Raw genomic sequence first — 12,500 nt, 5'->3', positions numbered from 1 at the left:
TTTTTATTTATTGGCGCTTTCCATATTGTCCCAACTTTTTCTGATTTGGGGTTGTAATAAAATCAGAATCATTCTCACTTTCTGATTATTTAATTAACTTTTAAGATACTTGTCCGGACAAAGATCAATGTCGAGCCCTTATTCCAGTAGCAGTGTAATGTACTCCAGTCCATTTCCAGTAATTATTGTGATGTTAACGATGTTTTCAACTTGATGACATAAATGACATATTTTGATTTAAAATGGCGGATTTCGCCAAAAAGCGACTAGTTTGCGAATGGTGGTGTGTGTGTGTGTGTGTGTGTGTGTGAGTTATATATAATCGTTTGACAGAGGTGGTGTGAGTCTGATCTTTGTTTTAAATGTAAACTCACTGTGTGTGTGTGTGTGTGTGTGTGTGTGTGTGTGTGTGTGTGTGTGTGTGTGTGTGTGTGTGTGTGTGTGTGTGTGTGTGTGTGTGTGTGTGTGTGTGTGTGTGTGTGTGTGTGTGTGTGTGTTTCTCAGGACTGCAGGTGACTTCTTCGGCCTTGACTGTCGATATCCCAGTGAAGGAGTATAAGATCGCCAGAGGTGATAATGCGCTGATTCCCTGCAGATTTACACCCCAGGCCGCAGAAGCACAAGTCCAGGTCACATGGAAAGCGAATCCAGATGTGCCTGGAGATCCGGCGGTAATGATCATCCGTTTCCTCCAGCATCACTGACACTACAGCTCATGCGGGTGTGTGTTCATGTACTATTGTGTGTCCACAGATCGCCGTCATCACTTACAACGGTCCCAATGCCATTAAAGTGCAGTCGAAATATAGGGGCAGAGCGACGCTGGTTCATGATATCGCGGCCGGAAAAGCCGACCTGCAGCTCCAGAAAGTCACGAGCGCAGACACTCGAAGCTACGAGTGCACAGTCGAGGTCTTGAATAACGAAGAGGATGCGGTGTCTGACACGGCCAAACTCACCGTCCTGGGTAAGACACTCAGAGACATGCTTATGAATATTTGGAGAATACATGTAGCACGGAATGATTTGGAGATTTGAAGTAATCCATTATACAATGTACAAATCAATGGTTCTAGCAACAAGACGAACAATATTCGACAATATTACCGTAGGCCTTCTGAGACTGGCATTATTGACACACATTTCATGATTCAATCTGTTCCCTGTCGATACTTCACTCGTATTCCATCGCTAGACATCTATGGGGAGAACAGTGAGTCGTGCAGCAAAGCTGTTTGGACCAATGGCGATGATGGGCGGGGCCATCTGGCTATATAAGCGGGCGATTCGCCTTAGGATCTCAGATTAATTCTCCATCAGCGATCATCTCTCTTCACTGATTTCGAGACTGAATAAACTAGGGATGTCCAGATCCGATCACGTGGTTTTAGACTCGACGTAACCTCCCGATCAGGACTCAGATATATATGTATATATATTCTCATTATTTTTTAACATATCTATAGTTATGCGGTGGCACAGAGTTAGACCCTTTTGACTCCACACAAGAAACAGCAATATCACTTTGTTGCAGAGACGCTATCGGTTAAATAAAGTTAATTAAATAAAAAATAGGGAACATCCTGGATCTGTTTTTTCGCTCTTCTTTAGTCTTTCTTTATGTATCATAGAAGTATCGGCTCGGGACTCGGTATCGGTAGACACTCAAATTCAAATGACTCGGACTCGAGGGCAAAAAAACCGGATCGGGACATCCCTATGAATAACACTTCTCGCTGGCGAAAAGCAACGAACAGGACGATTTGGCATTCCCAACCTGAGATCGATGGCCCTCCCTGAGAGAGGGCGAAATACTATTTCTGAGGCTAGAGCCCCGTCTACGAGACATCTCTATCCCCCTAAAGGGTTCGTCTTCTCCAGCTGGTGTAAAGCGTGGAACGAGGACCCTTCTACTTGTGACATATCTCTGATATTGTCCTTCCTTCAAGAGCTGTTGGGCAAGGGTTCGCACTCCACGTTCAAGGTGTATGTGGCGGCCATAGCGGCGTTTCACACTCCAATAGCCGACTAGTCTGTAGGCAAAAATTACTTAATTGTTCATTTCTTGAGGGGGATCTACATTTACATTTTACATTTATGCATTTGGCAGACGCTTTTATCAAGCGACTTACAGTGGACAATTGTCCACTGTACAGTGGGATTGTCTTACAGTGGGATTGTCCCTTATTACAGGGACAATCCCCCTGGAGCAACATGGAGTAAAGTGCCTTGCTCAAGGACACACTGGTGGAGACCGCTGGGATCGAACCAGCAACCTTCTGCATATCAGTTCCATGGTTTAACCCACTAGACCACCCAACTCCAGTTGACGGCTCTAGACGGCTACATCCGCCTCGTCCCCTAACCTAACCTGTCAACAGTCCCAAGGGCCCTCAAGGGACCCCCATTTGAGACTCTCGGCCGACATATGTTACGTTAAAATCCCTCTTGCTAGCTTTAACATTGGTTAAGCGTGTTGAAGACTTACAGGTGTTCTTTATAAGTGCTTCCTGCCTCGAATTTGGGCCCAACGACTACAAAATCGTTCCCATAGTTCTCTCTACTCCTACTCTCCACGCTTCCTCCCTCAGTGGACGAAGGAGATCTACATTTGCTCTGGGCCTTGAGAGCTTACATTGAGCGCTCTGCCTCGTTTAGGCAAACAGAGCCGCTTTTCGCTTTTTCCGTTTTTTTCCATCCGGTCACGAAGCAGAGATTGTCCAGGTGGAGAGTAGACGCATTTACCCTAGCCTACTCCTCGTTGGGTCTGGATTGCCCCTTCGGAAGGCTGGAAGGCTCATTCAACAGAGGCATGGCCTCGTCTTGGGCAATGACCATTGATGATATCTGTGCGGCGGCCGGCTGATCCTCACCGCCCACTTTTGCCAGATTTTACAGCATGGATGTTCCGGCTTTGCTGGCACGAGTCCTGTCTGTATAATACGACCTCTCCTTAGGGAGTCTGGTCCACTAGAACACACTCTTCCTTGCCTAGTTTGCCTACAGCCCCCAGACGGCGGGCTTCACCAATGGTCGTGCAGTTTCACTGCGTGATTGAAAAAGAGTTGAGTAATCAAGGAAAAAGGAGATTTCCCCATAGGGGTCCGGCGGCGCGGTACTCGTTCCCGTATCTCAGGGCACAGAGGTTATGATTTTGAACAACAAGCTTATGATTCATTTCGATTTTGATCTAAATTCGTTTGGATGTAGCCTATATGATGGTCATCAACTTTATTAATTTATCTTCCAACAGTCCTTCTGATGTTCGTTCATGTTTCTCTGCTGCTGAAACTAGTAAAGAGCAAGAGATGATCAGTTCAACTGAGGCACTACAGCCATTCTTGGGATCGTTTATTCAGTGAGAATCGATTAAAATCCAGCCCTAATTAATAGAGTCCTAGTAAATATGAGAGTGCTCATCTGTGGTGTGATACGAGAGAAGGGCCCAGATGAGTCTCTTCACTATTTGCTATTGACGATGGCCAATAACTGACCTCGGAATGGCGACTGACCAATCACAATCGTACATGCTGTGTGAATAAAGTCTTGACCGTGTTCCTGTTGTGTTCCAGTGGCTCCAACGCCGCCCATCTGCAAGATCGAAGGGGTGAAAGAATACTTTCAGGACATCAAACTGACCTGCCATTCGGATGAGGGAACGCCGACCCCGACATACAAGTGGCAGAGCTACAGCACCATGAACATCCCTCGGCCGAACCCGCCCAAGGCCACTGACCGTACGTGTGTCCGCCTCAGATATATGCTCAAACCTTGTGTTCCTGCATCACAGATGTGTGTGTGTGTGCCGGTCTCTCCACAGAAAGCGGAGTTTTGTCGCTCTACAATATCACCATAGAAACGTCTGGTTTCTACATCTGCACGTCCGCCAATGAAATCAGATCGGAGACGTGTAATCTGACCCTGGCCGTCATGCCACGTAAGAGAATCAGCTTTTCACAAACACCTGATGTGAACTGACCTGCAGTCCTGACCTTCTGTCTGTTTCCTGCAGCGTCCATGAGCATGGCCTCCATCGGCGGGATCGTCGGGGCCGTGGTGGCCCTGGTCGTGGTCTTTGGAGCCATCATCCTCTGCTGCTATTGCTGTCGCAATAAGGAGAAGCCTGAGGAGTACGCCATGGGGTGAGGAAATCTCACGCCAAATCGCCAAACCTGCTTTTGATATGAATCTTTGAATACAATTTTTGTAAAGTTCTAATACGAAATTCAAACAATAAATAGCGTTTTGGTGCTAATGTGGCATAACAGTTAAAGCCAGAGGCGTTGAAAAACAGAGTTGCGACATGCTCTCATCTCCCGGCGAGAATTTGCAACAATTTTTTGGTAAACAGTGCAGCATAGTGTGCATTCATTGATTATTATGTCAACCATAATTACAGTATAATTTTATAATGGAGAGTGATGGAGATCAACATTGATCAACAACTCAGGTAGTCCTTACTAATTCGTCACACTCATACTCATTGATGGTCAAATGTGACCATACACCTTAACTATTTTTCAATTAAATAAATATTCCATATTTTAGTTTAATACTATTTGTGCAATAATTAAGGTCCATTAATGACCATTTAATTAATTATTTTATTTTTTATATTACAAATAGTGTAGTAAATAAGGTTAAAATAGAGAATTCCAATGCAAAGAGGAAAATTAGAGTCATTTTTATGGCTGTGAAAATAATCATTTTCATTTGTAATGACATTACCCACTAGGTGCCTGCATGGCTCTTTAATAAATATACATGTATCTGGTCTAGTTGCTCAAAAAAGTATTGCAGATCATAACTGCTTACTTATTTTTAGGTTTTGCATTTGAATACATATTTAGACATGATCAAACACTAGATTTCTTTAATATGTGAAATTTTAAAACGTTAATAACTTACATACTAATATTTTTAATGATACTTATATAAGCACACACAAGTGAATATTAATGAATGTGAGCAAATATAATTTAACACAAGGAAAGTTTAAAATAGTGCTAAAAAGGCAAATTAATTTTTCCTTATATGTACAGTAGGCTATATACACTCACCTAAAGGATTATTAGGAACACCTGTTCAATTTCTCATTAATGCAATTATCTAATCAACCAATCACATGGCAGTTGCTTCAATGCATTTAGGGGTGTGGCCCTGCTCAAGACAATCTCCTGAACTCCACACTGAATGTCGGAATGGGAAAGAAAGGGGATTTAAGCTATTTTGAGCGTGGCATGGTTGTTGGTGCCAGACGGGCCGGTCTGAGTATTTCACAATCTGCTCAGTTACTGGGATTTTCACACACAACCATTTCTAGGGTTTACAAAGAATATTGTGAAAAGGGAAAAGCATCCAGTATGCGGCAGTCCTGTGGGAGAAAATGCCTTGTTGATGCTAGAGGTCAGAGGTCATGGGCCGACTGATTCAAGCTGATAGAAGAGCAACTTTGACTGAAATAACCACTCGTTACAACCGAGGTCTGCAGCAAAGCATTTGTGAAGCCACAACACACACAACCTTGAGGCGGATGGGCTACAACAGCAGAAGACCCCACCGGGTACCACTCATCTCCACTACAAAGAGGAAAAAGAGGCGACAATTTGCACCAGCTCACCAAAATTGGACAGTTGAAGACTGGAAAAATGTTGCCTGGTCTGATGAGTCTGGATTTCTGTTGAGACATTCAGATGGTAGAGTCAGAATTTGGCGTAAACAGAATGAGAACATGGACCCATCATGCCTTGTTCCCACTGTGCAGGCTGGTGGTGGTGGTGTAATGGTGTGGGGGATGTTTTCTTGGCACACTTTAGGCCCCTTAGTGCCAATTGGGCATGGTTTAAATGCCACGGCCTACCTGAGCATTGTTTCTGCCCATGTCCATCCCTTTATGAGCACCATGTCCCCATCCTCTGATGGCTACTTCCAGCAGGATAATGCACCGTCACAAAGCTCCAATCATTTCAAACTGGTTTCTTGAACATGACAATGAGTTCACTGGACTAAAATGGCCCCACAGTCTCCAGATCTCAACCCAATAGAGCATCTTTGGGATGTGGTGGAACGGGAGCTTCGTGCCCACAAATCTCCATCAACTGCACTGCCACGTAGAATTAAGGCATTTCTGAAGGCCAGAGTATTAGTATGGTGTTCCTAATAATCTTTTAGGTGAGTGTACATATTAATTGATACTGAATCAAGATCGAAATCGATATTTTTGCCAATCACCAACCCCAAAGACCCCCCTCAACACCACAAATGAGTTTGTAATCTGTGAGAAACACTGATCCGCTAACCCTTATTCCTCTGTGTTTGGCAGGACTCCTGAAGGAGGAGAGTTTACAGACAAGGACCCTGAGGGGAAAGAGGACGAGCATGTGATCTACGAGGAAGAACGGCGTGTGAAAAGCGCAGTAGACCGACGCGATCCGCAAGACGACCGCAGCGAGAGGAGCTATGACCGCCGCAGCGACTACACCGACAGACGCGACGAGCCCAGCGACCGCCGGGAGCGCTACGATCGAGATGACCGCTACGATGACCGGCGCGAGCGCAACGGCCGCTACGATGACCGCTACGATGACCGCTATGATGACCGGCGAGGCCGTGTTGATGACCGGCGAGGCCGTGTTGATGACCGGCGAAGTCGTGACGATGACCACTACGAAAGTGACCGCTACTCCGAGCGCTACGACAGCCGCGACAAACCTCCTAGCCTTCCACCCAATAAACCCAAAGACCCGAGGATCTGAGCTCACACTCATTCAGTCCTACAGAAGCCCGTTCATACACAATAATCATGCTTTGGTAAATCATAATTAGGAGTTTTGAGAGAAGCGTTCTGTCTCTGCTCATGTCAATAATGAATCCTCTCATGGTGCAGCACAATTGGCTTTTAAAGGGAAAGGGAGATGAGGCTCTGATTGGTTTATTGCTCGTTTCGGCCAAAACACACCCATGACTCATTAAGAGACGAGGGACGGCCCTTCTGGACCATGAGCCGGACGCGTTTATCCCGTCATTAAACTAGTGGATTCAGACGCGCCGTAAGAGCTCAGATCAGTGGAATAGTGGCCAGAAAGTTTAAACATTACATAGTTATGATTATGACATAAAAAGTTGAACATTTATGTCATATTTATGAAATGAAAATTCAGAATTGACACAGTCATAAATTTAGATAAAAAGTAAAAATATGACATACTAATTATGAGATTGAAAAGTTTTTTTTGTCGTCATTTTGACTTTTTATGTTGTGATTATGATTTACCAAAGCATGACAACAATCCTAATAATCTGAATATGAGATCTGATAGAAGGGCTTTAACAGATCTGTGATCTGTGTGTGTGTGAATGATGATGGATGAGCTCTGATGTCCTGTAGAGTCTGATGGTGTGTGTGTGTGTGTGTGTGTGTGTGTGTGTGTGTGTGTGTGTGTGTGTGTGTGTGTGTGTGTGTGTGTGTGTGTGTGTGAATGATGATGGATGAGCTCTGATGTCCTGTAGAGTCTGATGGTGTGTGTGTGTGTGTGTGTGTGTGTGTGTGTGTGTGTGTGTGTGTGTGTGTGTGTGTGTGTGTGTGTGTGTGTGTGTGTGTGTGTGTGTGTGAATGATGATAGATGAGTTCTGATGTGCTTTATCGTCTGATGGTGTGTGAGTGTGAGTGTGTGTGTGCTGTATTGTCTGATGGTGTGTGTGTGTGTGTGTGTGTGTGTGTGTGTGTGTGTGTGTGTGTGTGCTGTATCGTCGGATTGACTGCTCTTCATGTATTCTGAAAGCCCATTACTGTATTGATGTCTCCTCGTCTCATTTCTAACGGGTTTTTCTCCTCTGGGTGTTCCTTTCTTCTTAACCTCTTAATATTCATATTATAGGAATCAATAGTGGCGACTCTTTTCCAGCCCATCGCTTCCTTTTTTGTATTGTTTCAAAGCAAAACATTCAAGCGCATGTCTTGTGCTGGTGGAATAACTGGTTTCTCTAAAGTTCCTCATGCATTAACATTAAACGGAAGCGGATCTGACCCGCTGGTCATCTGTCATCCAGCAGCTTCTCTCTGTGGATCTCATCGATCACCTGTTGTTCGGTCTGTGAGTTTTGCACCAGGCCATTTTAATTTAAGATGTTAGTTAATGTAATTATTCTAAAACATTACATTTGGATCATGTCACTGGAAATATATTTACCTGTGTATGACATAAATGTATTGATCAACATAGAGAATATCATGCATATTATTTTTTACGATATGATTTTTTAAAGTTTTGATTTGTACATTATTCTGTATGTTCTGATATCGTTTCCAATGTTGTTTATTTTCTAAGATGTTACATGATATTATTAAAGACTTGTTTTTACTCCAGTGAATATTTCTCAGTGTGATGGTATATTGGAAAGTCAGTTTCTGAATAGACTAAACCCATCAAGAGTTATGAGACAGCTATTAAACACTGAGCCCTTAAAGGGACAGTTCACCCAAAACTTCATCATTTCCTCCAGACCCGTAACACTCAGACCCGTAACACTCAGACCCGTAACACTCAGACCCGTAACACTCAGACCCGTAACACTCAGACCCGTAACACTCAGACCCGTAACACTCAGACCCGTAACACTCAGACCCGTAACACTCAGACCCGTAACACTCAGACCCGTAACACTCAGACCCGTAAAACTCAGACCCGTAACACTCAGACCCGTAACCCTCAGACCCGTAACCCTCAGACCCGTAACACTCAGACCCGTAACACTCAGACCCGTAACACTCAGACCCGTAACACTCAGACCCGTAACACTCAGACCCGTAACACTCAGACCCGTAACACTCAGACCCGTAACACTCAGACCCGTAACACTCAGACCCGTAACACTCAGACCCGTAACACTCAGACCCGTAAAACTCAGACCCGTAACACTCAGACCCGTAACCCTCAGACCCGTAACCCTCAGACCCGTAACACTCAGACCCGTAACACTCAGACCCGTAACACTCAGACCCGTAACACTCAGACCAGTAACACTCAGACCAGTAACACTCAGACCAGTAACACTCAAACCAGTAACACTCAGACCCGTAACACTCAGACCAGTAACACTCAGACCCGTAACACTCAGACCCGTAACACTCAGACCAGTAACACTCAGACCCGTAACACTCAGACCAGTAACACTCAGACCCGTAACACTCAGACCCGTAACACTCAGACCCGTAACACTCAGACCAGTAACACTCAGACCAGTAACACTCAAACCAGTAACACTCAGACCCGTAACACTCAGACCCGTAACACTCAGACCCGTAACACTCAGACCCGTAACACTCAGACCCGTAACACTCAGACCAGTAACACTCAGACCAGTAACACTCAGACCAGTAACACTCAAACCAGTAACACTCAGACCCGTAACACTCAGACCAGTAACACTCAGACCCGTAACACTCAGACCCGTAACACTCAGACCAGTAACACTCAGACCCGTAACACTCAGACCAGTAACACTCAGACCCGTAACACTCAGACCCGTAACACTCAGACCCGTAACACTCAGACCAGTAACACTCAGACCAGTAACACTCAAACCAGTAACACTCAGACCCGTAACACTCAGACCCGTAACACTCAGACCCGTAACACTCAGACCCGTAACACTCAGACCTGTAACACTCAGACCCGTAACACTCAGACCCGTAACACTCAGACCATTAACACTCAGACCCGTAACACTCAGACCCGTAACACTCAGACCCGTAACACTCAGACCCGTAACACTAAGACCCGTAACACTCAGACCAGTAACACTCAGACCCGTAAAACTCAGACCCGTAACACTCAGACCCGTAACACTCAGACCCGTAACACTCAGACCATTAACACTAAGACCCGTAACACTCAGACCAGTAACACTCAGACCCGTAACACTCAGACCCGTAACACTCAGACCCGTAACACTAAGACCCGTAACACTCAGACCAGTAACACTAAGACCCGTAACACTCAGACCTGTAACACTCAGACCCGTAACACTCAGACCCGTAACACTCAGACCATTAACACTCAGACCCGTAACACTCAGACCCGTAACACTCAGACCCGTAACACTCAGACCCGTAACACTCAGACCCGTAACACTAAGACCCGTAACACTCAGACCCGTAACACTCAGACCCGTAACACTCAGACCCGTAACACTCAGACCCGTAACACTAAGACCCGTAACACTCAGACCCGTAACACTCAGACCCGTAACACTCAGACCCGTAACACTCAGACCCGTAACACTCAGACCCGTAACACTCAGACCCGTAACACTCAGACCCGTAACACTCAGACCCGTAAAACTCAGACCCGTAACACTCAGACCCGTAACACTCAGACCTGTAACACATGATAATGTAACACATGATAATGTAACAGATGATAATGTAATGTGCTGCTCCGAGACACGAAGGCTGAGAATCCAGACTGGTGACAGCCTTACAGTGTCTTATTATCATAAATGAATTTATTGATCAAATGTGAGAATTTGACATGAAAGATGATGCATTTAATAAGGTAAAAAAATTGCCTTTGTAAAGCAAATATGCAGATTTAAGCGTGTAAAAGCTGATATAACACTGAGAATTTTGCTTCAGAATAAATATGTCTACACCACCAATCAACCCCCCCCCACACACACACACACACACACACAAACATTGTACAGTATATACAATTCACTCTGTACTGTACCTGATGTTAATCAATATCAGATCAAAGTGTGAAATGTGTGTCAATGCCCAGCGCTGTAGTGTAAATGTGTTTACCAGATGCTTCTTTCACGTGTTAAAGCCACACAACATTTCCCCTGGCCCAGTGTTTAATCCGGAAACATGTGTTCAGCTCTTGTGAGTTTGCAGATCTGGCTCATGAAGTGAAATAAAAGCAACACCCGCTGCAGCCGCCCACCAAAACAAGATTGGAGATCGATTGGGCCACCAGAGTCGCTGCATCTTCACACGCCACAAATTGATTTTAGAATATTTTGAACCAAAAAAGTCATAGTGTTACATTAGCCAGAAACATAAACAGGTATAACACATATTACACTGAACTTTGTGTTTGTTTTTGGTGATTACTTTTTTGAATTGCAGATTACTTTTCCAAGTAACTAGTTAAGTAACACATTACTTTTCAAATTTACAACAAAATATCTGAGTTACTTTTTCACATTAGTTTGACTGACAGCTCATGTTGAGAGTTAGTGCAGAGGTGTGTGTGTGTGTGTGTGTGTGTGAACATGATGGTTATTGTAGTTCTAGACTAAATGTGAGCATTTATTTATCTCACTTGCACAGTAAAGATTCTGTCCTCCTCAAAATGAATAAAATCAGTCAAATGCTAAATCAGAATACTATGCAAACCTCCAATAATTAAATGTTAAATAAAACAACTATTTTTATGCATTTAATCTGACTTAATTGACAAATGTCATGCTGCTGACCTTTGATGAATCAGTTAAGCCATGAGCAAAAATGACTAGATTTTTTTGTTTTTATTGGTAAAACTTTTTTTCTCCTGCGTCCTATTCTTCCATTGCGCCCTCTACTGTTCATGCATGAATCTGCATTTTTACCTCAGCCTGAGGCTTATTATTTAAATTTTGTTATGAAGAGGTCTTTACATTTGCACAAAAATAGAACTTTTTTGTTATAAAAAAACACACAAACAAAAAAACAAGCCCAGCCCAGGTGAGAAAAAGTAACGCAAAAGTAACGTAACTCATTACTTTTCTTAAAAAGTAACTAAGTAACTCAATTAGTTACTTTTTAAGGGAGTAACGCAATATTGTAATGCATTACTTTTCTTAAAAAGTAACTAAGTAACTCAATTAGTTACTTTTTTAGGCAGTAACGCAATATTGTAATGCATTACTTTTCAAAGTAAATTTCCCCAACACTGCTGTACAGATACTGTACATTAAACAAAATAACACGGCAATAATGGGACTCATTCATGAAAAATTACGTCAGGGCTTTACGAACGATTTACACACAAATGTGTAAATCGTTCGTAAAGCCCTGACGTAATTTTTCGGATTCACGAAAATGTTTATATTGGTTATACAATGTTAGCTTTACAAAAGGAATATGCGACAATTTCTGAAAAAATTAATAAATAACTTCCTGTTTTACAGAGGTAACTTTACAAAACAGACATTGAGTGCTTCCAATGCACAAAGTGCAAACTCTTAAAGGGTTAGTTCACCCAAAAATGTAAATTGTGTCATTAATGACTGAGCCTCATGTGGTTGGACACCCGTCAGACCTCCGTTCATCTTCAGACACAAATGAAGATATTTTAGTGTAAATATATTCAGCGGTTTGGATCGCCAAAGTCAGTTTGACACGCGATCCGAATCATGAATCGACTCACTGACTCATAACGCTCTGAACCGCTGATTCGACTCACTGACTCATAACGCTCTGAACCGCTGATTCGACTCACTGATTCATAACG

General features: G+C 43.6%; 1 protein-coding gene across 1 annotated transcript in view; it reads left to right on the top strand.

The window, feature by feature from the left end:
- The window catches only part of gpa33a (glycoprotein A33 (transmembrane), paralog a), an 11,756-nt gene extending 3,388 nt beyond the window's left edge, over positions 1-8,368 (top strand). Inside the window, exons 2-7 of the mRNA XM_079811866.1 lie at positions 505-671; positions 754-967; positions 3,573-3,737; positions 3,821-3,937; positions 4,013-4,142; positions 6,323-8,368. Coding sequence (XP_079667992.1) covers positions 505-671; positions 754-967; positions 3,573-3,737; positions 3,821-3,937; positions 4,013-4,142; positions 6,323-6,755 — 1,226 coding nt within the window. The 3' untranslated portion in view covers positions 6,756-8,368. The remainder of the gene's footprint in view (positions 1-504; positions 672-753; positions 968-3,572; positions 3,738-3,820; positions 3,938-4,012; positions 4,143-6,322) is intronic.
- The last annotated feature ends 4,132 nt before the right edge of the window (positions 8,369-12,500 follow it).

This window comes from Gobio gobio, assembly GCF_949357685.1.
Source record: "Gobio gobio genome assembly, chromosome: 3".
NCBI classification, from domain to species: Eukaryota; Metazoa; Chordata; class Actinopteri; order Cypriniformes; family Gobionidae; genus Gobio; species Gobio gobio.
The sequence above is the reverse complement of the archived record's forward strand: the minus strand, read 5'-3'. Positions and strand labels throughout refer to the sequence as shown.